This window comes from Varanus komodoensis, unplaced genomic scaffold (assembly GCF_004798865.1).
Source record: "Varanus komodoensis strain SLA01 unplaced genomic scaffold, ASM479886v1 scaffold46_3, whole genome shotgun sequence".
Taxonomy (NCBI): domain Eukaryota; kingdom Metazoa; phylum Chordata; class Lepidosauria; order Squamata; family Varanidae; genus Varanus; species Varanus komodoensis.
In genome coordinates, this window is record NW_025336044.1 from 4,760,596 (window position 1) to 4,787,451 (window position 26,856).

At 43.8% G+C, this 26,856-nt stretch overlaps 2 protein-coding genes across 8 annotated transcripts in view; one reads left to right on the forward strand and one right to left on the reverse strand.

The window, feature by feature from the left end:
• MEF2A (myocyte enhancer factor 2A) overlaps positions 1-15,854 on the forward strand; it is a 123,163-nt gene extending 107,309 nt beyond the window's left edge. For 2 of the 6 annotated variants that reach the window (XM_044444945.1, XM_044444947.1), the window contains exons 8-11: positions 784-828; positions 4,261-4,387; positions 8,552-8,678; positions 9,804-15,854. In XM_044444945.1, the coding sequence (XP_044300880.1) occupies positions 784-828; positions 4,261-4,387; positions 8,552-8,678; positions 9,804-10,182 (678 nt within the window). In that variant the 3' untranslated portion in view covers positions 10,183-15,854. The remainder of the gene's footprint in view (positions 1-783; positions 829-4,260; positions 4,388-8,551; positions 8,679-9,803) is intronic. The other 4 variants (XM_044444948.1, XM_044444949.1, XM_044444950.1 and 1 more) reach the window with 2 other exon arrangements.
• Positions 12,854-26,672, reverse strand: LYSMD4 (LysM domain containing 4). 2 transcript variants are annotated; one of them, XR_006416163.1, is made up of 4 exons: positions 26,606-26,672; positions 23,553-23,840; positions 19,989-20,819; positions 12,854-16,370 (listed from the first exon to the last, which is right to left on the reverse strand). XR_006416163.1 is itself a non-coding variant. In XM_044444952.1 (3 exons), the coding sequence occupies exons 2-3, from the start codon at positions 23,823-23,825 to the stop codon at positions 20,247-20,249; spliced, it is 846 nt and encodes a 281-aa protein (XP_044300887.1). In that variant the 5' UTR covers positions 23,826-23,840; positions 26,606-26,672; the 3' UTR covers positions 19,654-20,246. The 2 variants fall into 2 exon arrangements, 1 of the variants encoding a protein (XP_044300887.1); XM_044444952.1 differs by lacking the exon at positions 12,854-16,370 and having other exon boundaries at positions 19,654-20,819.
• Between the last annotated feature and the right edge of the window lie 184 nt (positions 26,673-26,856).

The window sequence follows — 26,856 nt, forward strand, 5'->3', positions numbered from 1 at the left end:
GGCTGTCCAAATGGTGGGGTGAGATACTGTGCCAGCTGCACTGTGTACTGGTGTGTTTCCAAACTCATTTTAAAGCACTGGTTTTGACTACTATAGTCTTAAATGGTTTGGGACCAAATTACATAAAGGATCATCTTCTCCCATACCCTGCCCACACCAGTCTTACCCATTGGCAAGAGAGGCCTTTTGCATTTGCCCATCTGTAAGGGCTGTTAAGTAGGCAACTACATGAGAGGGTGCCTGTTCTATAGTGGCACCACACCTATGCAGGATCTCCCTGGCCCCATCACTGCAGGCTTTTAAGAAGGCCCTAAAACTTTATTGTTTTACTTGGCCTTACAGTTGTCTGCTGTGAAGTCTATGCTGGTGTCCACTTTTTTTAAAGAATATTTGCTTCAGTAATTGTGTTTACTGTGTTTTCATTACACTATATTTTTAAAATTAATATATGGTGCCTGAGGGGATGCCAAGAAATATTTTAAATAAATTGATACCATGCTGACTGGATCTGATAGGAACTGTAGCCCAAAATAATAGGAAGTAGACCAGAACTCCTATCTTCTTGTAGACTTGTTATAGGTAGATGTCTGTCAGGCTTGCTAGAATAGCTTAGGTAATATTACACTTATTGAATGGTACAGCAGTGCTTACTGAATCACACTGAGAATTCAGAATACTAGGGAGGCTAAATTTAACTAATTCAAGCACCGACATAACTCTTTCATTCTTGAATACTGTCCTATTCTTAGTAACTGTATTATTGCTCTTATTTGCCGAGTACAGTCGGAGGAGGATGAATTGGAGTTGGTGAGTCTGGGTTCCTACTTGGTATGAGACATCAAGATCCAGAAAGCTTTCATGTTAACTGTGTGGTGTCACATAAACCAATGTTCCCTTTGTTGCAGAGAAAAACATTTTTATTGAGTACAGGTTTCCATATTGGGCCAATGAAATATGGAAAACAGATAAATCTTAACCGAAATTATTTTAAATGGACTGTGTTGAAAGGGGAACATTGGGACAGAACCTCTAACAGCAACTGTCCATGTAAATCAGAGAGCCTCGAATTTTTTAAAGCAGTGTCTTGCTTATATTGTGTTCAGGCATTGTAGCTTTTTAAAACAGGGACCTCACTTGACAGTTCCGCAAATTGTAATACAGATCCTGTGCTGCTGCCTTCCTTCTTGGAGATTACATCATTCCTGGTGAGGTCACCATTCTAGAGACGAAGTTAATTTCATGCTATACAAGAGAAGCAAACCACAAGGGGGTTCTCCGTTTACTAAAAGAAACACACAATTTGAATCTGCCCCCCCCCCCCACACACACACACTGGAAAAAATGTTTTGGCCTTTTAAAGGGACCTTTTTATTAAACATAATGTTTAGTCTCTGGGAACTTAAGCACTCTCTCTTTATTGATCATAATTTGGCTTTCTTGCATTGCTGTCTAAATGCTGTGCAGTTCTTTCAGAAAGAACCGCATCAAAACAAACTTGTATAAAAGAGAACTGATATTAAAAATATGTTCATGCTTTTTATCAATTTAAACCTAGACTTGTTGCTGATATGGGGCTTTCATTGCATGAAAGCATGTGATTGATGTGTGTTGCTGTGAATGCATCATATGTACTGTGTGTGTGTTACATTGAAAACGTAGTATCTCTTTCAAGCACACAATGGAGGCTATTAACAAGCCAAGGCTTCTGTGAACATATTTCATAGATTCATAGAATAGTAGGGGCCAAGAAGGCCATTGGGTCCAACCCACTGCTGACTGCTCGTGCAGGGCTCCAAGTCAAACAATCCCACTCAGATGACTTTGAAATGCTACTGATAATTCTGCAAACATATTTGAAATGCAAGTGATTCTCAAAAGCCCTGTAATTTGCTGCACCTGTCTGCAACTTCTGAGGGGAAAATGTCTTTTCCCTAGGAAAATGTAGGGTGACAAAGGGCACTTAGCAGAATTTTGCCACTTATTTCTATTCTTTGAGTCAAGCTCATATAGTTTGCCTTGCAGGTGCAATCTTGTAGTTAGGCTGCTGATCTCTCCCGTTAGTCGCTGTCTGTCTCTCAGCATAAATTTCTTTAGGACCTGTATGCATTATCTTCTGAATGATTGTCCATCAGGCTCAAGAGAGAAGCTATGCTACTGTTTTTCACGGATACTCTTCTAACATCTTTCTAAACTCTTTCATTCTTTCTTGTTCCTGCAGTTCAACCAAATGCTCTCCCACTCTTCCAGGTTATCTTTTCCTTGATTCTTCACATGCTTCAAAATGAAGTGCCGGGCTGCAGTTGCCAGCCATTTTTATTTTCTAAAAATGTCTCTAGGACCCAAAGGCATTCTTGAAAATAAAGAAAATGCTAGAGTTTGGCACAGCATTTTGCAGCCTGCCCACTTCTTGGGTATTTTCAAGAAGAAAAAGAAAAAAGATAAGGAAGTGTGGGGCATCTGAGATGGTTCCCTGAGAGTTGTTTTTCATCTTCACAGCTATCCCATGAGGTAGATGAAAGCTATTTCCACTTCATAGGCAGGGAACTGAAGGTGTCAAGAATTGGTCAGCCTTTGCGAAAGATGTCATTTGAACCCAAGTCCCAGTGGCTTATGTGAACAGGTTACTTGTTTTGCCATATTTCAGACAAAATCAGCTGAAAACTCCAGCTTAGGTACTTTTCTGTGACGTGGTGCACCACCAGAAAGTATCTACATAAATATAATAATTATCTACATAAATAATGAAGATATTCCTCATAATAATTTAAAATATTGCTGGTATGATGATTATCTTTTTGCTAATGCCTCATGTTTAACATAATGCCTTTGTTGGAGTATTTTTCTTTCCTTGTTAAGGAAGTCAAGCAGATTGTTTACGGGGTCCAACTCCACTAGCTGAAGGCTGCCTTGCACTTTACTATGCTTGAGTACATCACGCATGAGCTTTGGCTTGTATCTGCAGTGCACCCCACTGCATACAAGGGAGGTGCATGTGTGTGGCTTTCATTGGCTCTATGCAGTCTGTGTACATTGTACTTACACCCTGCCTTTTCATTAAAGAAATGCTCAAAGCACCATCAGCAGCCTGCCTGCACAGCGAAATGCATGTGTCTACTTCACATGGGACGGGGAAAAGGTCATGTGTGCTAAATCTTTCAGTATGTCAAAAGTGTGAGGTCAAGTGACTCTGGATTTCCATGTACAAGTACAAAGACTGGTTTGTAGTGTGCATGCTGCAGGAAGGGATTGCCCTCTGGTGGTTTGACTGCTGTCTGGAGAGAAGTATGCAGCTCACTGCAGAGAAATAAAAACGCCTCTTCCCAGCAACTGGGTCATGTGTTCGTCACTGGAACTGAAGCCAGGCAGGGCTGGGTCAAGCTATACCATTGCTCTGGGCAAATGTTTAAGTATGCTTCTCCGTATTGCATCTTTTTTGATGCATGGGTTGAGCTTCTTTTCCCTCAAGGATTCTTCCTGATTTTAGCTCTTTTCTCCTCCTCTGTAGATGGATTGAACAAGTGGAAGGGGAATTTGGGAAATAATAAGGGGTAGTGGGGAACAGCATCCCTGTCCCAGATTCTGATGGTAGAGGCAGTGATATTTTTTTCCTTTCAGTTTCAGAGAAGCACAGCCTCTCTTGAATTCTGGTCTCCAAGGCAGCTTTTTGACTCACCTGTTGGGTTCAGCTGGTCCCACAGCTAACTTTTCTGTTAGGACTTGACATTGATGGTTGGACAGCTGCTTCTTTATCCTAATACTGTCTCTAAAATTCCTCTATTGTCTTGCCAAAAAGACTTAGCAGACCTGAATTGATCTTGAGTCATCTCTAGAAGCTTCTCGTTTGGTACAACGTTACTAGAGAGACACGTTACACAGAGAGACATGTGCTTTGTGTGTATCACTGTTTTTGCTGTGATGGGATTGTGGCACAAGGTATGTGTCATTCGTTTCATACTGTGCTGTTCATGAGCTTCGTCTCTCAAGCTTTGTGTGGCCCCAGAGCACCGGTCTGCAAGAATAATTGGGTGGGGCTGGAATTCCTGGCTTAACTGAATCCTGCACTCCATTCCTTGAATGACAGTGGCTCACAGATACTTTAATTTTTCCTCCTTTGAGTATGCATGTCTCTTCTTAATAAATCTTCTACAAAATGTATTGGTAAGGAGAAAATTCCTCAAATTCTGTATCTAGTTCAGTGTGCATTTGACTTAATGCCCCTCCTGCACTTCATTACATCTATTTTTTGTTAACCATTTGCAGAACACACAGAGGTTAAGCAGTTCTCAGTCTACACAACCTCTTGCAACACCAGTTGTATCTGTGACAACTCCAAGTTTGCCTCCGCAGGGACTGGTATATTCTGCTATGCCCACAGCTTACAACACTGGTAAGTGTCACATCTGTTAGCATTTCCTTTTCCCCTGTTCTGTTCAGTAAAGAAAAGCCATTGAGAAGTGACTATACCTTTGGTGCAGCTGCGCATTATGTGCTGCACTCAGGAAGCTGTTAATGTATGGAAGCATTCAGTAATATTTCTTTCTTTCTGAAATTTGTATCCTGTCCTTCAGTGGCCATTCAGCATTCCTAGGGTGACTTACACAAGGGTAAAAACAGAAATACTACAAAACAAATAAAACCGCAAAACACAGGATAAAAATGAAAAGAAGGGAAGTTCACAGCAGTTTAAAAGAATTGAGATTTTAAATGTAGCTGTTTAAAAGCCTAAGAAAATCATAAGGTCTTTGCCTGGCACCAAATTGCTATCAAAATTGGCATAGGTGAGCCTCCCTGGGGAGGGTATTCTGCAGATAGGCATATGCCCCCATGACTGAAGTGACACAATCCGGAATTCTGTTGTCTTGTTTTGCATAATGTGTGGAGCGGCTCTTTGTCCCTACTGGCAAGCTTAACTTGCTAGCTTTTTCTTTTTCTTAAAAAAAATCTGAAATTTGTTAGTCAATTAAATACTGACAATTTGTCTATGTCCCTGAAGTTCATAAATCTGCAGTCTTTTTCTGTACCAGACTTTCATAGCTACATTGTGAAAAATCTCACCTGATCAAAAGATGCACAAGAGATGTTGTGCATGTGAGTGCTTGCACCAACCAGGTATTTCAGAGGGCTCCAGAAAATAAAATAAAATGTACATATTCACAAATAGCAGCCTACTACCCCTGTTTGGAGTGACATTGTCCCTACACCTCAGTCAACTCCATCTTTGCTCTGGTAAATCTGCCATCTGTACCAGGAACAGGTAGCCTGATGCCCTCAGTAGGTCAGGGGTGAGCTACTGGTGGCCCTCCACGTGTTTGCCCTGTAATTTCCATCATCCTTCGCCATTGCCTGTGCTGGCTCGTGCTGATGGGTCATAGACTAAAATGTGCTGGGTGCACAAGTTGGCCACTCCTGATTTAGATACTTTAGCTATAAATCCCATGGTCACTTACCTTTGGACATGTTGGCTGTGGCTGATGGGAGTTACTGTCCAAAACATTTGCGGCATATCAGGTTGTCTCTGCCCTCTCTCTATGGGAACAGCCCTGGGCTTCATTGGCATTGTGCTGGCACAGTACTTGGTATGTCTTACTCTAAGCGCCTGCTCGCTGACATAGAACATTTGTAGGGATGAGCTGCCAAACACATGTATGATCAGGCATCTCAGAGGTTTAAACTAGTACATCTAAAAGACTACTGAATCCCTGAAAGCTCCTCTTAAGTGCAGCTGAAAGGCTTTTACATTCCTTAACAACTTTTAGAGCTGCATGCATCTTTTAATGATATTCAAAACTACATTTTGAGCAGAATCTGCCTGCATGAGCATTGATTCAGATTTCTCTGTCCAAACTTCCTTTCTTTTGACCCACCCTTTGATATTTTAGCAAGTAACATCATGATAGAAAAGAAAATTGAAATATTAATGGTAGCAGTCTCACAGGAACATTTTTTATCCTCTTTTCCCCAGGAGGCTGGGGAATATATTAAGAAAGCTATATTGCAATGTGATTAAGTGCAGAAAGGTGTTTGCAGCTCTCTTCCCTTCCAAATTTGAAGGAAAAAGCAAGTGATAATGATGAGCTGAAATAACGACCTAAGTGTGAATCAGTAGCGATAACTATCTAAGCACTATATCCTGGATTAAAAAACCTAATGTCTCATCAGTGAATGAAGACTGAAGTGTGCTCTTCCCAAGCAGCAGAAAAATGAGTATCCACATGGGATTCTAGTAACTTTGGAGAGTGCTCTTGTGGCCTTATAACTGTGTCCTTGATGGTGTGGTAGTACGTGAAACAAAGGCTGGGCCCCAAGAATGAGATGGGCAGCTTGCAGCCCTTGAGCTCTTTCCTTGTGCAGGTCATAGGATTCTATTATTACAAGCTCCAACATTGTTCCTTAATGAGAGTGTATGAATTTACATACATTTACAGTGTATGAATTGAATGAAAAACTCCTGTACTGTTATGTGCTATCCACTTGCGAGACCAGGATAATTGTGAAGACACACAAACCCCATTAGTATTTAAGTTTCTATCTGCTAAGAAATGTACAGCCACTCTTCCTAGAGGGAGAATGCACAGCTTGAAATGGTCAACCTATTTCTGATACCCTTGGGTCAAGTCACCAGGGGTGTGCATGCTGTCTCCTGCTAAGAGTATCACAAGCCTTGTCACAACATCCAAAACCAGTGATGGGGATTATGTGAAGGATAAACAAGCTTTGTATAACCCATAGCCTGTTTTAGGGCATGCATATGGTTGTATTTTAACCCTCTAGTAATCCCCAGTGAGAAGCTGAGAAGCCAAACCATAGTAACTCCAGCCATATTCATGGTGATGGCTGAAAACCCTGCAACTCCTCATTGGCAGTTTAGCCTGTGTTGGGCTGTTCTGCTGCTTGACCTGGCCTGTAATAGTAACCTTACTGTGGCACTAGTGGCTGAAAATCTGGTGGCAACTTGGCTCAGAATCCAACAGCTGGAGAGGCAGAGCTGCACAACATTTGGAAAAGTGTCTTTCCTCCACCCACAACTAATGTCATAACTTTGTAGTGATGATACACTTTTCTCAAATCTGCTATTGCTACTTCTGCTGATTCAGAATGGAATTTGCCTTATCGAGTCCAAATGGCCAAGTAACATTCCTGCTTTTCTTGCAAAGAACTTGCAACAGTTCACTTTCTCAAGACTGAAAGCTCTCATTTTCAAACCATAAAAAATGAAGTCTCCTATTTATTGGTATCTGCATTTCATAGTTCAGAGCCAAGGGATTGACTGCCTGTTGATTTATAAATGAAAAATGTCTGGTCAGAAATAAAGTGGTGGTCTCTGCATGCTTAGGGGATTCCTTAAGTATGAAGGAAAGTTTTGAGAAATTAAAGGAAAACCTGAAAATGGCCCAGCAAGTTGCCGAAAGGACCTAGAACTTAGGATGTGGATAGCAGCTGAGCTTCATGGGGCAGGAGGGAAGGATGTCTGAAGGAGCAGACAGTGAGTTGACCAATCGAGTATATTCTTGAGAGCAATAGCAAAATACTGTATTAGTATATCATGGAGCAGGAGACAGAGAGCTGGGAAAGAGTGAGTTAATTTTAGAATCATAGAAGGGGAAGTTAGGACTAGGGGTGAATTTTTTTTTTGCAAGCTTCCTCCATTCTACTGATACACATGAGTTCCTGAAGGAAAGGAGAGGGCACCTTTCCCACTTTCCAGAGCCCTCCACTCCCCATCCCACTCTGCCTATATACTATAGCAACAGAATATCATACTTGGCCCTAGCAGCCAGCTCAACCTAAGTGCTGTAGTATTACAAAACAGGGGAAGGCTCGGTGGAATGGAAAGCCAAATAAATGTATTTTATCCCCCCATCACGCCTAAAATTCACTCTTCTCATGAGAACCATGAACAGTGCAGGTGTTTGGGACTGGCTAGAGCTTCTGAGGGACTGCTCTGATATAGAGCTGTAGGCACTTCCTGACAGTCAGGACCTCGAGGGTGTGGAATGGGCTTCCCCGGGAGGTGGCTGAGGCCCCATCGGTGCGAGTGTTCAAGGATAGGCTGGATGTCCACATGGTGGGCATGTCGTGAGCGGAGCTGGCTGGTGCCGGAGGTCAGACTAGATGGCCCGGAAGGCCCCTTCTGACTCACTCTGTTTTCTATGTTTGTATTATATTTTGAGCAGATTATTCAGGAACATAAATGAGCACTTGACATTGGAAAGACATGTTCGCTTTGGACTTTGCTTCAGGTGTCCATTGAATTCCATGTATGAGTCATTCTTAATCATATACAGTAAACCCAACCTTTGCTCTTAAGGTGAGGTTGTTGGCGTGAGAGCACGATCCTCTGAACAGGAGCCAAGCCAGGAGGAGTCTGAGGGTATCCTTGCGGGTTCAAGTGTATGAGCTCAGAACAGTCCTGCCGAGTATCAGCCTGTACTTGGGTTTGGGGAAAATTAAAAGCTTAAGTTTTCTGATGGATGCTGGTGATTATTGTATTGCACTTATGGTCCTCCTTTTTTCCACACGGGGTAAGATCTTTTTCCTTTGCTTTTTTCAGATTACTCCTTGACTAGTGCAGACCTGTCAGCTCTGCAGGGATTTAACTCCCCAGGAATGCTGTCATTAGGACAAGTATCAGCCTGGCAACAGCATCACCTAGGACAGGCAGCTCTCAGCTCTCTTGTGTAAGTAGGTGCTGCCACCCAGACCCTGCTCCATCCCACCGAAAGGATCGGCAGCTTTAGCCAAGCTACTCCCAGCCGGGCACCCCTTCCATTTAGTCTGCTAACCCTAGCCCCTGAGCTTGTCCTGATCCGGTTAGGGACAGGATTGGTTAACTTCTAGTTTTACCAGTTTCGATATATGCACACTTAGCACTCTTGGTGATTTATGACTTGCAGACTCTGGGGTTGGAAAGAATTTTGTAGAGAATGTCCCATGTTCTGATTTTTCCGTGCATTGCCCAGCACCTCCCTCCCTTCATGCAAATAGCCCCATTATAATAGTTCTCCCAGTTTAAATAAATACTTCAGGATGAAGGAGCCTGACATGAATTCCTCATAGAGTTGCCAGGGTCCCTACATCCCACTGCCAAGCCTCTGGCACCTAAATGAACCATGCATCTGAGCACTTGAGCCACTGTTGCTGAATTACAGGTGCCACAGCAAATAGTACTCTGGAAAGTTGCAGGGGTTTTCAGTGGGAGCTAGGGTGGTGTGGTAGTTGGAGGGGTTGCCTGGGGGCCTAGGTGATCTGGGTTCTAGTCCCCACACAGACAGGAAGCTCACTGGGTGGCTGGGCCCGTATGTAGCTCTCACCCTAAGCCACCTCACAAGGCTGTTGTTGTGAGGATAAAAAGGCGTGGAGGAGGACTATGTAAGCTGCATTGGGTTTCTCACAGGAGGAAAAAAGTTGGGATATAAATGCAATGTAGTGATAGTGGGACTCAGAGAAGTTTCTGTAGTCCTCTTGCCCATTGTACTCTCTCAGCAACCTAAAAGGCAGTGACTGGCCCAAAGTTACCTACTGAGGTTCAGGGTGAAATGGAGGCTAGAACCCAGAGCTCCTGAGTCCCAGTCCTGCTCTCCCACCACTGCATCCCAGTCTGGGCTGCCCACCACAAATGCAGCCATCCCTCTGCTCAGTCTTGACCCCCACCCCACCCTTTGTGTTGCATTAGCCTTGCTACACCTCAGATTGCTATCTCCACGCAGGCTGTGTCTTTCACACTCCAGCTCCGTGTAGTCCTATAAATGAATGTGTTTCTTCTTTCTCTCTTCCCCCATCCCCTGGGCTTTAATTGTTACTAGGGCTGGAGGCCAGTTATCTCAGGGTTCCAATTTATCCATTAACACCAACCAAAATGTCAACATCAAGTCTGAACCGATTTCACCTCCTCGGGATCGAGTGACTCCATCCACGTTCCCGCAGCAGCAGCAACAGCAGCAACAGCCGCCGCCACCAGCAGCGCAGCCACCGCAGCAAGCGCAGCAGCCACAATCACGGCAGGAAATGGGGCGCTCTCCTGTTGACAGTCTCAGTAGTTCCAGTAGCTCGTATGATGGCAGCGATCGCGAGGACCCGCGGAGTGACTTCCATTCTCCAGTTGGGCTGGGAAGACCTCCAAATTCAGAAGACAGGGAGAGTCCGACGGTGAAGCGGATGAGAATGGACACCTGGGTGACATAAACTTCCAGTTCCTCCTTCTGTTTCTACTTTTGAGTTATCCCAATGAACAGTCCTGACATATCGAAATTTATAAATAAGGACATGAAATAAATATTTATATGTATATAAATACATGCATATATATCTTTGTATACGTATATATGTGTGAGTGTGTGTGTGTAGCAAGACACAAAAAGAAAAATCAGCAGGCACTTATTACCAACTCCTTGTATAGTGCAGAATGCCCCATTTTATTTTATTTTTAAATAGAACAGAAGAACTCTTATAGGTGTTGATCTAGTCTGGCACTTAACCTGGAATTTGTTTCTTGAACCATGTAACCTGTTTTGCAAAGGAAATGTTGTCCCCATATGTAATCTACCAAATTAGATGGCAGAAATGTGAGGGCTTGCCTGTAGTTGTGTTCCGTGTGTGTTTTCCAGCAGCTGTGTGATCCCTGTAGTTAAAATTACGCTTTGTAGCAACAGAGAAGTAGAAAAAAAGAAAGCAATACTGTACATAGAATGACCTCTGTCATACCCAGTCTAGCATGGGTCTCTCTTGCAAAGGGTGCATGAAGAAGGGCTGGCATTATTTTAGACACACACACGTGCGCATGCACACACACATACACACACACACACACACACACGCACACACACACCCCTCTGTTTTTGCACGTGCAAACAAAATACAGGGGTCAGGTAAGATTTTCTTTTTAAACCCAGTGAGAAAGACACATAAATAATGAGCATGAAATATTCAGAAAATGTTAGCCTAGAAAATAGTCCATAAAGAAATTTTTAATATATTAAGTTATAATTGGAATATGTTTTAAAAGCTATTTCTTATGTTCCTCCTACCTTTTTTAAAATAGTGGAAAACAATTTTAGCTCGTGTATATTTTTTATTAAAGAAAACATACCCTTCTTGAAGACTATATAGAAAGTTATATACAGTACTTTTGAACACATCCTGCTATGAATTATTTATACAAGCCAAAGCTATATGGTGTAGCTTTTTTTTTTTTGGTAGAGGATAGTCCTAACTTGGTTTTTTGACTGCCTGGTTTTTGTTTGTTTTTGTTTTTTAGGTTTCAGGGGAGGAAGGAAAAAATCTTGCAGGCAGAACCTTGGGGAAAAATAAGCCATGAATACTTATTATTCTATATGTAAATTAAAATTTGAGCCAAACTTTGTGTATATAGCATCTTAAATATATTATCACCTTTTGGTGTAAGTACGTATGTATTGTACGTTCACCAGATTAAAAAGTCTATTTTTGTGGATTGACGCCAACTTGAAGAAAAAAAGAAAAGGCGAGGTCCTTATTAAGTAGAGTATTCACTGTTTAATATTTACTATTTTGTTCAATATACTGTACTTCCTTTTAGATTTTAATTAATATTATCCAGATTTTTTCAGAGGGTGTTTTAAAAAGGGGCTGCCCCCTCTCACTGGTGGTGAATGTGTGTTGTTAAAATTGTACTCTTTTTTTGTGCTGTATGGTAAAGCTTCATTATACATTTTATAAATATATATATATACATATATGTGTATATATACATATATAAATATATGTATATAGATAGCAAAGTGATAACCCCCTCCCCAATCCCCTCCACAAAAATTGGTGTCAAGTTCATCCTGCATAAATAGAAACAAGGTGTTGTAACATGTTTTTAAGGCATTATATTAAAACTGCCTCTTGTAGGGGCTGGGGGTGCAGGGAGAACTCTCTTTAATACTCATGTTGTTGAAGTAATGGAAACATACACTGAGAAGCAAAAAAGGGGTTTTGAAGTGGTATGTGGATCTGGAGCAGACTTAGGTTCTAGAAATGATTTATTATTATTACTATGGTTCATACATCAGAGCAATTCATCATGAATTAATTAACCTGCAGGTCTCCAAAACATGCACCGGCAGCTATTTTGAACATACAAGCCATGTTGGGGTTATGTCACAAATTGTCATGTTCTGTGAACCTGGGCATTGTAGCTTACTTGAGGGTTATATAGCTCTCAGATAATCCTAGAACTCTTGGTATTATTTAGGACAAGTATCTTTCAAAGTGGTGCTCGTGGGAGAGGAGTGGGTTTTTGATCCTTCACTTTTCAGCTTAAGGGTTGCTTCACATGGAGCTGAGGGAGGTACCCATATTCTGATATGAATATACTTCAAGGAATGGCAACCAGCATATATTTTACAATATGCATTTTGAGTATGTTCAAGTTGCATCTTGACCGTCAAATTAGATGTGATGTTAGTGTTGCTGTAGTGCACATGATACCTGCTGACGGAGTTGATGATTCAGGGTGGCAGAAGGTGTGGGGTGAGGGGAATTAAATCCCCTTACCCCCTCCTGCAGCCCTGACCAAAACAAAACAAAACAAAACAAAAAAAATCCCCACTCCAAAACTGCCATTTGCAGTGGGAGAAAAGCTCCCATTGACAGCAGCTTCCATTGAAAAAATGTATTCATCATTATGTCTGATTCAACCTGTCAATGCGAATAGTCTTACACCTCCATTTAACTTAACTAGTCTGCGAAAGTAAAATCCAGTTTAGCAATGAGTGTCCTTAATTTCATTTCAGGTCATTACTTTTTGCAACAGTTAGGAAGTCCTGTAAATTGCAAAGGCTGTTGCAATGCTAGTAAAACTTTGGTAAGTGGCTTGGATAGAATTCCATGTCTGGGTCAGTTCACATGCAGGATGTGTGAGCACTTGAGAACTGCTCCGAGCACTTAGCTTCACAGTAGATAGGCAAAGATAAGAGCCCATGTCTCCATGTTTGGGCTGCAGACATGTCTGATGCAACCTGCGCAATTTGGATGGCTCGAAAAGTGTCATCATAGTAGTTTGATTTTCTGTGGAGTGAAAAGATCAATTCGTGCTTTGCATCTGGTTTACTGTGATGTTGCAGGGCATGTACTATATAATTTCTCAGTGCTTAGAAAGAAAGCAAAAATGAAAGCTGTCCCCTGTATAACTCATTTGCTTAACCCTTCCCACCCTTCTTTATGTAAAACTGTATGTCCCAATAATGGGTTCTTCAGCTTGACTTTTTTTTTCCAATTTTTAAAAGAATTCTGGAAATGTGTAAGTGGCTAGGCTCTGTTGCCCACCTTGGTTATACTTCTGCAACCCAGCTACTTTTATCTTGATGGGGTAGAACAAAAAAGCACTGAAGTGTTTGGTCCTCATACCACTGTTTAGACTCGCATGGGATCCAAAATCACCACTTCACAGCTCTCTCTGATGCTTCAAAATGGTATGTTTCTCAGTCACTATTTATGCATCTATATGAACTTTGCTGTACATTTGAATGGGAGTTCTTCATTTCACATTTACTGTCTGATTTCTTGTGTGCCTTAATGAGATGGCTTTGCTGACTGTATCTCAATAGTCTTTATTCCTATGCAGGTTTGTAAGGAGTTACATCACCATACATTTTCTTTAAAAAACAAAAGAAAAAGAGGCTTGGGCTTAGTACTTGAATCAAGCCAACCAAATCTTTAAAAAATTAAGTTCTCCAAATCAGACTGTTAATTCCTCGCCCATCTCCTTGTTTTAGGATCTGGCTCTATCCATTGTCTCCTGTGAAACAACTTCACATCATGAAAATGCTTTTTAAAAATGCTGCCTTTTTATAATTAACACTAATAATGTAACTCTAGACATTTTGGAAGTCTTTTAACACCTTGATACTGTAGGCGAGGGTCGTTGTGAGTGCAGACAGGATGGCTGCAGTAGTGTCCCATGCTTGAGCATGTGAGTGAGTCGGTGTTTCTATGCTCCCATTTGCTATTCCTTCGTACCAAATATTAAGTTTTGCACTGAAAGTAGCTGGCTCTGCAGCAATCCAAAATGATTTTAGGGTGCTATATACCTGAGTGACCCCTGTACCCTCTGAGCCCAGTTTCCTGCTGTGTAACAAGAGTTGTGCAACTAATCCAGTAGCAGTGAGTCGTGGCGACCCATGTGGGCTGCTCCAAAGAATTCTCCATCCTGTTCCATATCCTTGTTGTTCCTTGAGCCACAGCTCCCCAAGTCGCATGCAGGGGAGTTTGTGTGATGTTGTGGGAGAACGGGGGTGGGGAAGGGGCTGCTGTTTAATGATGCTGTAAAATCATACCAGTTACATGCAAACTTGTTCTTTAGGGGTTTTCTTTTCTTTCTTTAAGTAGCTATTTAAGTAACAAGTTCTAAGTGATGCTCTTAGAAACCAATCCAAACACTGCAGGAAGGCACATGGCACAATTTCTAGGCCAGCTCTGCCTCAGAAAGGGGATTTATTGCTTGAAACGGCCTCATGTCAGACTCATGGCCACCCTGCTGGATAAGACCAAAAGGTCCTGCCTGGTCTGGCATTCTGTCCACATGGTGGCCTGTGGGCAGCCCACAAGTAGGACTTGAGTGCCCTAGCATCCTGCCATTCATGTTCCTCAGCAACTGGTATGCCTAGGCACACCAACTCTCATACTGGGGGTAGCATATAGCCATCAGGACTAGTAGCCATGGGTAGCTTTCGCTATGAATTTTGTTCAACACCCCCTCCCATTCAAGCCGTCCAAATCAGTGGCCGTTAACTACATCTTTTGGCAGTGAATTCCATAGTTCAGCTATGGATCGTGTAAAAGAATAACTTGATTTTATCTCCTGAATCTCTCACCAGTCATCTTCATGCAATGACCCTCCTTGTACGGGGAGGGGGGGGGGAAGTCCCCCATCTACTATTCTGCTTGAGGAAGGCTAGCATACTGGGTGTGTTGGCTTTCTGCATGCAGGGGCTTTGGACAAGAGAGCACTTTCAAAGAAGTGACAATCCCACCCTCTCTGCCAGGTTCTGAGGTGCTCCTGGCTTGTCAAGAAGGCCATTCCACACTTCTCATGCTTGTTTTTTCTAATTCTACAGCTTGTGCATTGAGGTTGTTCACCTACACACCTTTTTGATCCTGAAAGAGCATAATGAGATTTAAAAAAAAATCCATGGATTTAATCGTATAACTAGAATCAATGGCATTCAAGACAAGACTGCAACTACATTTTATCTTGCAGATATCCACGTTACTAGAATGGCGTCGAATGTTGCAGACATGGCAACACTGACTTGACATGGCATGCTAAATAACGCATATTCTTTCTAAAGAGAAGTAAGGCGTGTAGGTAATGCTTTAGCCCTTAACTATAAAGGACACTAATGCATTGACAAGTGTACTGTGCGCACAAGAAATACATAGTAAATAGGGAACATAAATGACTCCTGCCAGATAAACCATGGGAAGAAGTTTGAAATTTAGAATGTGAAAGACTGAAAAAATTATTAGAAATTTTCCTCACTTTGCTGTGCAAGAAAACACTGCTTTGCTATATTTAAATAAGAAAAGCTTTTTTAAAATAAAATATATGTACTTGGTAAATGTTTGTAGTCAAGAGTTCACAGATGAAGCTGTTTGCGGTTAAAGCCGCCTGGCGGCACAAGCTGGACTTTGTTGCCATCTTTGAGACGAATCTTTAAGAAAAAAAAAAATAAGTTAATCTTTTTCCCTGAATGTGGTGTTTTTTTCTTCATTATACAATAAATATTCTAGTGAACTTTTTATGAAATGGTTGAGAAAATGCTAGAAGTTGTTGTAAAATATTTGTATCTTGCATTCACTAAAGTAAAAATACTGGCTTTTACTGTGTATATCAGACTCGCTCATATTTAGAATGAAGTTTGCTTGATTCGTCCCACTGCCTTCCCTCAACCCTCCAGTGCCTAATCTGGCTCAGGTTTAGTTGTCCATTCAACTTGCCTCCATGCGCCAAAAGATCCATGTGCAGTGGAAAAGAAATACTTGTATTCAAATTTGGATCCTGCATCTTGGTACACATTTTTGGCAGGAGAAATAACGTGATTGGAGCAAGAGAAATTATTTCCTGCTGCCTGAATTGTGGCCATTCAAAGCAGCCTTCCCTGGCATGGTGTGCTGCAGAGGTGCTGTGACCATGGCTCCCAGAATTCCTGACCATTAGCTCTGCTTCCTGGGGCATTTATGGATTGTAGTCTTTAACACCTCTGGAGGTTGGAGAAGGCTCACCTTTATGTCTGCCTTTTCCTTTTCTGCCTTTTGATTCCAATCTTGCAGCATCTAGTTTATGGCAATGGGTATCCATCTTTCTCCTCCTCTCAGCCCAGATGATGAAGATGGGGGGAAATGCCCTGTAATGTTAAGAAGTTGCAGAGAACAACCATGGAAGCAATTTTGGTAGGTGTACCCACAGGGCATGGAAATTAGTTTATGCATCTATTTAAAACAAAAGCAGGTCTGTCTGCATTGACATGTGATGTTACTACATGTTTTGCAGCTTTAAGAAAAACTTAACATGATCTGAGGACACGGTGTGACCTACTTACGCATCTTGACCTAGCAGTTGAAGAGGAATAATGTAAGCTAGTGCAATAGGAGACATAATGGAGAAGTTCTGCTTGTTTCTTTGTAACCATGGCAGATGCAGCAGCTTCTAGGTGTAACCAACAGGCAAGTAGGTTAACAGCTGCAGCTGCAGTTGAGTTAGACACCCTTCCTGAATCCATTTACTGTGGATGCTCCTAGATGATTACAAATGTTTTCCAGGCCTAGTTTGAATTCTTTTCTTTACCACAGAACATGACTTGGCTCATTTATTGTACTATACCTTTAGAAATTTGAACTCGGTGTGCTAAAAATAATCAATGTATAGTAATTCACTGTAAGCTCCCACAAATGCCTATGTAGCATCTTTGTGCCTTCCAAACCTGATTTTTGTGTAAATTCATGTGAGCTGAGAGAGTTATAGGATTCTTCAGCAAAGTTATAGCAAAGCAGTTACATATGTTAGGAAGAATCAACCTGTTCTGAGTGGGAAAAGATGAAAAAGTAGAACCAGTAGGTTCAATTTTTCCACTATCAAGTACCCTCTGATTGATTGTCAAACCCTCAGAGAACCCTGCACCCGGTTCAAAAGAACCAGCAAGCCTGGCATTTGCAGGCATTGTAGGAAAATTCAACATCCCCATGACAAGCTACTGGGCAAATCACCTCTTTAGGTTGAGTGAATTACGCTTTTTATGGGTTGTAGAGTATGTGAGAAAAAGTAGAATGGGAGGGGGGGCTCATCCCACAGTTTATAGTAATCTTCCATGTCACCCTCATCCTTCAAAAAATTTCCTGCAACAGACTTGTACTAGAAGAGTTTTAAAAATGCAAAACGAACTTCAGTTTTCAAATTCCCCTTGTACGAAACCAGATATGAGCAGATGGAAGTCTGGTTTGGAGGCATCAGATACATCAGTTCTAGAACTGTGTTGGAACTTAACACTGATAAACTAGAATGACCTAGATTAGCAAAATACTACCCCACAAAATAATAGTAACCCTTCCAAATTTTGCCATAGACTAGATGGGTGGGCAACTAGCTGGCTGCCTGCTGGCTTGGCATTTTTGTCCCAAGATATGCAGCCCAAAATATCTGGAGTGTACCAGCTTTCTCATATACATTTTGAATGATAAACATCGCAAACTCAAGGGCTAGAAACATCTTGCTGTGAAAGCTACCATTCTTCAGAAGTTGGCTTCTGCCAGTACTGTTTTCTACATGAAATCAATTATGCTAACCCTCTGAAAAGACCACATCACAAGACAGAGAAGAAATGTTCGATGAGGCTTGCCTGCTAGCTGGATAGGTATTGACATGTGCTTAGCCGAACTGGCTAGAGCTTCCATGCAAATTTTAAGACTTCTACAAGTCAGGTTTTTTCCCTTTGTAATTATAGTAAAAGGCAGACTTCCTTGCCCAATTTTCTTGCTTGGGTTTTCCAAGTACATTAGATTTGCCTTGCCCTCTGCGATAGCATTTTCAGCCAAATTCCTTTTTGTTGCAACTATGTTGTCAGTTACAGGAGGGCGAAATGGAAATCAATACTTGAGTGCTCTGGCAAAGACTTAAAGGGAGTGTCTTGTTTTGGTCTTTGAAAGATTTTGCAGCTGAAACAGATTTAGCTGTTTTCCACTGAAACCAACTTTTACTAGTTTCCATGGGCATGAAGCTGGACTTGGAAAGATCTGCTAAAGTGCATGTGCAGCCCAACCGGTGATTAGTCATAAGGGAACTTCAGCTGTCCGGAGCTTGTGCTGGCCTGCAACCATCCTATGGACAGACAGGAAGCCGTGTTCAGGCCTTGAGGATGGGATGCCATCACCAGCTGCTGTGTTACCGGTGATAAATAACATATTGCAGCAAAAACAGCTAAGTGGAATCATGAAGCCTTAACAAATTGATTCTGGCCTAAGCATTCAAGGTCTATAGCCCACTTCATCAGATATGTGAAGGGTTATCAAGAATTCTAGGTAGACAAACTCGCTGTGTATGTTTGTTGACATTTATATATATGTAAAACACTCCCAAGCAATCAATGCACATATCTATTTTTCCAAATATATAGCGTGCATAAACGCTGCACGCATACCTGTACATACACATCCCCAAACTCCCAATAATTCATCTGAACAGGGCTACCGTCCACAATTGTTTATGATGGAATAAATTAGCCTCTATTTTATTTGACTGTCAGTAATTTATATTCTGCCCAAATAGCAAATCCCCTTGCGTGATTTAGAACCATTGCCTCCCAATACTACAATAAACACCAAATCCATAAATAAAGTTATAACAATTTATATTAAAACCCCAGCAGTGAAGTAAAAAATCAGCACAACAGGCTGAAATGTGTGGTGGGAGAGGAATCTCTTCGCCAGCTGCTGTGCCATAAAAAGTGCATCCTACAGAGGGACCCTTCCATCACAGCAGGGGCCGTTCTGACATGCCTGTTTACAGCTTGGCTGCAGCCCCCACCATGGGCAAATGGACACAGGAAGTGTTAATGGCTTCCTCCTCAGCCACTCAGCTTTGAAGTAGTGGCCCTTCTTAGCTTTGGCAGCAGGCGGCCCTCACCTCTTCAGCAAAGACACCTACACCAACAGAAGCAGCCCGCTTGGCTTGAGGCTGCAGTATCTCCTGCTTTATCCCATTTTTCTGTGGGGTGCCCTAAGCACCCCACCAGGTTTGCCCACTCTCATGGATAGCGGACTCTCACACCCTTTCCTCAGAATTTACACAGATTCTCCCCACATCCTCCATTTGATCTGTTTTTGTTTTGCAAGTCAAGCCTCTGAACTAGCCCAAGAGACCATGTGCTGGAATGGGAGAGAACCAGGTACCGACTGATCCCTGCTCGCTGGGTGACACAGGGCAGGTGCAGCATGGCCTCCTTCCCAGCCTGGTTATGAGGACACAAGCGGTAGGGGAACCGAAAGCTGTGCCCCTGAACTCCTTGGAGGAAGGGTAGAAAGAAAGGAAGCTCTTCCCAACCCACACACACACAGCACTTGAGCAAAAAGCTACATGTGCATGTATAAACAAACTTGAGAAGGGAGAATAAATAAAAATTCATATCTGAAAAGATACAATGTGCAAATACTAACAGGATAGAGTTTAATGAATTGGCAAATAGAGTTGTCAGCATTTTAAAAAGCCCACATAAAGGGGGTGGGGGGGTGCATTTGGTGAGGTCCTTTTTCCTCAAAGGAGCTGTAATTCAAACTCTCAAAAGAAGCCCTGGGAACCAAACTAAATTCTCAGGCGGTGGCAGATGCAAGCAACATCAGCCCCAACAACAGTGAAGGTAGGAAAGGGAAACTGAAAAGCAAGTGAGTACATGGGCAAGGAGAGCAGAAACCTCTTCCCAAGAGCCTTTTTCCCGGTCTGCTATCTGAGGTCAGCTGAAGAGAGAAGCTCTTACAAGGATGGTGGGGTGGGGTTTTGTACTGATGCCCCTCACTGCTAAAAATGGGCCGCCGCCAGCATTCTCTTCCACCATGATAACGGGTTTGCTGGCCGCTCTCTCCATTCCATCTTGCCCTGGTTCTTCACGGTGTCCTCCCAGCTACTGTTCAGTGCCAGCAATCTAGGTGTTGTCTTTTAATCCAGAATGCTCTGTTCAAAGTTAAGAGTTTCTCATTCACGTTTTTCCTGGGTGGGGGGGGGGTAACATGACGATTCATCCCCCGGATCGAAGGAAAGCAACTGTTTGTGGGGTATGTTCTGCTTGTGCAAGGTGATCTGGACTCCCCTTCACTAGTCCACGCAACAAGTTATTCGCAGCACCGGTCGTGTTGGACAGATTAGCAACCACCTCCAACCCCCTGGTCTTAAAATAGACAATATAAAATACTGGCAAAATGACTCCTATGAGGAGCATAACTAACACCGCATTCCACCACTGGATCCCACAATCCACTCCGCTGCTGACTTCCTTCTGCCCTGATGGTGACCAGAGCGGTGTTTCAATGCAGTAATCTGTGCTTGGACAGGCATCCACCGATGCCACTTGTTCAATGTTCTGGTCAATCCCTCTGAAATACCGACTGATTCGCTCGTGGTCTGCACACTGGTTGTCTCTGTCGCTGGATTCAGACAGTTCATCAGGTAAAAGGCCAGTGCACTGAGGAGCTGGCACGGTCCCACCAATCTCTGTTAGCAGGCCATTGACTTTGACCGGAATCTTGATGGCTTTCAGAGCATACATGTCTTGCTCCTGGAAAAAGTTATTGACCTGTTTGATATCTGCAACCTGGGAAAGTTAGAGGGCATCAGTTATTTGAACAAGTACCTTTTCCATCATAGGCAAGAGCTGCTTTTCGCTTCATGGTACAACAAGACAGGAAGCTGCCTCCCACTGGGTCCCCCAGCCTGTGATTCCAATTCCGTTCCTGCATAACTCCATATCATCAATATGAAATTGCAGCAGTTCATCGGGGTTCCAGGTTAGGTTTCTCCCCAGCTCAGCCTGAAGAAACCAAAGCATGAACCTGGATCCTTCATGCCAAGCATGTGTTCTGCCACTCAACCTGCAGTGGCCCCACTCTCTCTCTCTCAGGAAACTGTCTTGAGCACTTAATTTTTTTACTTTGGAAATAAAAACCTTCAGCCTTCCAAAAGTTGAAGCACTTCAAGCTTCAGCCTCTAACACAAGCTTCCAAAAGGATGAAACGTCTGAGGAGAACCTCTTTGCCCACCCAATCCAAAGGGAAAAACATTAGTAGGTTAAACAGAAGTGCAGTTTAGATTATACAGCACAAAGTGACTCATGCCAAAGGATAAGCCATGTTTGCATGGAGGAGGGGTTCTCCTCATGTTAGCCCAAGGATAAAATCTATCTGGTTTTGTTCTGGAGACTGTTCCCAGGCTTATCCTCAAGTCCATCCTCTGCTCTCACTTGTGCTTCAGGGAAGCTCTCCTGTTTGTGGATCATCTCTGTTGCTCTTGCTGCTTTTTCAGTGCCAAGCATAATGTGGAGCACATTTTAGCACCTGTGCACAAACAGAGAAGTAAAAAACCCAGCCTGCACTGGAAATCCAAGTGGGTGGACCTGAGCACAAGTCCAGCTCAGAATGGGCAGGCAGTCTTGGAGCCAAATCCTTATACAACCTGGCTGTGTTCTGCTGAGCCACCAGATCCTTTGGACACCCAGCTAAGTCATACATAAAAACAACCAACACTGAGCTTTTGCTTCCATTTTAGATTACCTGCCGCTCACCATGCTATCTGAACCAGGACACACTGATTAAACTTAAGTATGGTCAGTGGGAGGAAAACAACTTGAAACAGTAGTTTATTGAAATGGCTTCTTAACTAGCCATCATATTTAAGATGGGGGGGGGGCAGCTTAGGGTATGGCATGCACACTTCAAACAAAAGAGGAAGCTTCCGGTCTCTCTGTGGCCATGGAAGGAGAGAGCACTCTAGCTGGAAGTTCATTTCAATAAAAGTCTAAATGTGGCTGCTTCAGCCTTTGGATGCTGCTATTTTGGCCAAGAAAACTGCTTCTCACACTCCAGGCAGGCAGGTCTAGTAAGCCTTTCAGGGTCAGTCCTGTACATAATAGGACAGAGGAAAGCCCCACAGTTCCCACCATTCACCAGCTCCATGGCTGGCTGGGGAAGGCTGAGAGTTCAGGGATTCTCTTTCTGCCTAAAGATACTGAGTTTTTCACAGATTATGTTTTACAGATTTCCAATAGTGGCCAATCAGAGCCCTTTGCAAGTTCGGTATCCACCATCTGTACAGAGGTTCCTTATAGGAGTACATGACAGCTCACTGTTGGTAGAGACCTACCCACTTTCCCTTTATTCATTTTTAAAATCAATAGTAGCCAAGCCAGGATTAATCACACCTGCACATTAAATAGGCAAATTATGTGCTGTGTTCATTTGTGACCAAGGTGAGGGGCTCTCTCATAACTTTATAAACCTTTACTGGGTCAATCTCACCAACCCTGTTGTTGTCCGTAAACAATTTTAAAAGATGCCAGTTCTTAAACCAGAAGATATGCCATCCAGAGAAACCCCTAACATCCCCCAGCCACCATCGTGAAAACTGTTGCTGAAAAGACCTGCCCAGAGTGATCCACAAATGCTATGCTGCAGCTGATTTCTGAGTGCAACAAACAACCCCCTTGCTTCCTTTCACAGAACTCTGAAGCAGCTTCCTGCAAGCACCAGATAGAGTTCTTGACTTAAACTTTTCCTAGACTCAAGGTTTTTTAACATGGCATTGCAACACTGAGCCACTGAGCCAAGTTTCTTATCGCACAGGATCTTGGATATCCTGCTCAGGGAGTCATGAGTAACTGCTAATGAATGGGCACCTTGCCGTTTCTTCGATGAGATTAGTTGCTTCAGAAACGAAGTGCTGGACTGGGCCATCCAATGTGGGGAAGAGCTGTGGTGCCCACTTTGCATGCCGATGGTCCCAGGTCTGATCGCTGGCATCGCAAGACAGGGCTAGGAAGGCCTTGGAAAGCCCCGGTCCCTGCATTGGGGCAGGCAATGCTGAGCAAGATGGGAGTTGCAGCCTGACCCTGTATACAGACACCTTCTTATGCTTCAGGGATGCATGTTGATCTGATGAGACAAGGTGGATCATGTTCTGATCAGTTTTGCTCATCGAGCTACATATTTCTCACTCTGCTGCTCTCAAAACTGCAAAGGGTTTGGGTTTTTTTTCCACCCAGCCATTTGGATAGGCAGTGGGGTGAATCAGCTAAGTAACACCTCCCGTCTTGAATGGCATACTGATTAGATGACAGTGTGAGGAAGCAGAAACTCCCAGTTTGGTTTGTTTTGCTAAAGGCTGTGCTTGGGAGCACATGCCTTCCACTTCTGCCTACTGACTAGTCAAACCAAGCCTTTCTTAGACTTGCAACATCCTGAATCAGATATTAATTCTATTAAGTGTGTCACTGAAAACAAAGCCCATGTATGTACACAAGGTAAGTGGAAACACAAATACAGTCGCCTCTTACTTTGCATCCGTACTGCAAAGCCAGCTTGTTGAGACTGTCATCTTCTTTGACTTCTCGTTCTAGGAACACCACATCCCCAACTCTCTCCCGGGTAACATCACATGGCTGTTGCTCGCTCTTCCTTGCACGTAATTCCATGACTTCGAGTTCCTCTTCTGATGATTCATCAGAACCCGACTGTCTGCTTCGGAACAAGAAAACTTGGCTACTTGGGAACTTCTGGACAGTGGCAGGAGCTTGAAAGGACCTCATCAGCCCCTTGTTTAGCCTCATGTTTTACAGCAGCCTCTACAAGATAAAACATGGTGTTTGGATTGCTTTTTTATGGGTCATAAAACGAGCAACATAAAACTCACTAACAGTTGGCATCGGGCCCAATACAGATAGGTCCTGGTGGGATTACTGGATTACTCATTACTCATTTGGGAGCAAAAGGTGTGCCCAGCCCAGCCTGCTCCTTTAGATGTTGCTGCAATCCAACTTGTGATTCTTTCCATCATTTTTCCTATTAGCTCTTTCTTTGGGTTATTTTATTTTATTTTTACACATTTCTACCCTGTCCTTTCCCCAAGCCTCAGGACAGGCTTACAAGCCTCAGGACGGTTCATGCACTACACACAAGATTATTGGGAACAGATACACATTTGTCAAAAAAACTGCAATTCAACCAGGCCCTCTCCAGAGCGCACTTGTTTCTTAAAATGTACTTTGGTCATTCAGCCACTTGCGAGTTAAGACACGTAATCTCTGCATGCAATTGTCTCCTTAACTTTAGCAAGAGGGGTGTCAAGTGTAGGAATTGTCCCTTCAGACACATGTTGGCTTGACCTCCATGCAACTAGCTAGCATCTGGGTTCATTAGTAAGGTATGCTGCTATTGTAGGGGGACTGGACGTTCTGCCTCCTCTTTCCCATGGCAGACCCTCCACCACCACCCCCTAAATGCTACATAGGCCGAGGGAACCCTTCTAAAGGTGGTAAGCTACAGTATGCATGTATACCCCAAAACTGGGCAGATGGACCTTCTGAGAGCAAAGCACAGGAGACTGATCCTGGACCCAACCCTACTTGTTCAGTTTAAAGTCTCAATGGAAAAGGGTACATATGCTATTGAATTAAATAATTTCCAAGGTACTAGAACCCAAAGAATTCCAGGAAGGGCCATTCCAGGAAGGATTCCTATTCTGTGAATCCTTAGTCACATCACAACTAATTCCTTGGGGGAAATCTGTGTGTGTTGCTTTAACCATATATTGCTGTGGTATAAACTTTGCAAAGCACAGCCACTGAGTCCCAGTTCTCTCTTTACTGAATAACAACTCAGGAATTGTAATTGCTGGCATCCAATGAATAAGTGATGACTACATCTTAACTTCTCACCTATTCCCTCCTGTGTCTGTTTTGACGTGAGATTGTGGGTGTTAGCTATGGGTGGTGCTGGTTGTTTTTCCTAAAGGTAAAACTCTTATTTACTAAGGTAAGAACTGCTCTTCTGCCTGGCCCAGTATCTTGCTTTTAACAGTAGCCAGCCGGATACTTCTGAGAAGCTCAGATTTCCTGTTTATTTCTTTACCTTTATGTTTCAGAAGAATTACACCAGTGCATTCCACTGATCCTATTTAGCCATGAGCTACCAGTATTTGAATTCAAATGGCCCACTCACCCCCACTTATCTTCCAGAATAGGCAGTAGTGCAACACATTTTTCCATGAACTACAGCAGAGGCCTACCTGTCTCAACCTGCAGAGGTTAGATGGCCATCAGCCACGGATGCTGTTGTGTGTTGTGCGTGTGTGTGTATGCAGAGTGGGGGGGGGGATGTGATGAACTTTAAGGCCATTCCAACTCTAAGATTACCTTACGCAGATCAAAAGGATCTTAGCACTAAACCACCTGTGTTAATAGGTCTAGGAAGTGTTAGGATGGGGGCTGTACCACTGCATGTGTGTGATCTAATTCACACACATGCTAGTGACCCCATGGCTTAAATGAACCATGGTGGGATGTGGGGAATGAGCGCTGCCGCTGTGAATACTCCCGCCATGCTGGGTGGTTGCCACAGCTGCTGAACAATGTACACGGCCTGAAGACAAACTGGAGTGGGTGAAGTGCAAACCCTGGCAGGGTGGCTCGTTGTCTGGCTGTGTGCATGCATGCATGAGTCACAAAGGGAGGGGAGAGGTTTTGGAATATTTAGGAAAAGTTTTTAATAGCATTTTCTTAAAAAAAACACGCCTGCTATCAGAAAATTAGCATAGCCCTGTGCCACGTTTCATACTTCCTGACCCTGGATGAGGTTACTATATGGAAGGGACTTTTGACCAGCGTTCAAAGACATGCCACACCCTCTCCAACTCCCCATCCCTCCCAGTATAGTCCCGCATCTTGCTCCCTCAGTCTTCCACCGGATCCTGTGCAATGGGTTGATGAGCCCCACTGCCCACCCCGTCCCGAGCCTCAAAATGAGGCGGGCAGGAATCACCGGGGCACGATCCCTTTTCTCCCTCCTCTGCTTTCCCAGTCCCTGCAGGAGGAGCGGGGATTCCAGCACAGCCTGATCCCTAGGGAAGGAGAGGGCAGCAACTCCCTCGCCCACGCACCCCCTCCTAGTCCGCTCGCGCACTGCCCGCATGGGTGCCCACTCTCACCAGCACGTAGAGTCTCACAAACCACACCTGCGCTCCTTCACACAGTCTCACAGCCACAAATGTGCGGAGTCTCTCACGCACTTCCATCACAGTTCCTCTGTCCCGTGCTCGCTCACACTCCACGCACGGGCACAGTCCTTCACACGCGCTCGGCCCCTCACACACAGACACGCTCACACTTGCTCCCTCACAGCCTCCGCCCTCGCACAATTAGCCTCTTTCTTTCACACACGCTCGGTCACTCATTCACACGAACTCTCTCGCGCGCGCAGGCAGGCAACGTGTACGAAGAATGGAGCCACCCCAATGCGGGGGAGGGAGCTGGGGCTTCCCGCCCCGCAAGCCCTCGCCGCCTCCTCGCCCCGCACCCGTTCTCCCCCTCCTCGCCCCCCACCCCTTACCGACCTGGACTCCAACCGCACCGCTCCCACCATCTTCCGCCTGGCGTCACCCGCTCCTGCTAGTCGGGCCCCTCGCACCGGGATTGGCTAGATCTCCCCAGGAAGGAAGGGCGAGAGCAAGGCGCCAACCAATGGCCTGCAGAAGCGGCGATCCGGGCCGAAGGCAGAGGCTCGAGCTTGGTGGAGCGGTCAGCGGGGGAGCGTGCGGCGGGGCGGGGCGCGAGGGGCCTGGCCGGCCTCAGCCTCGGGGGCCGC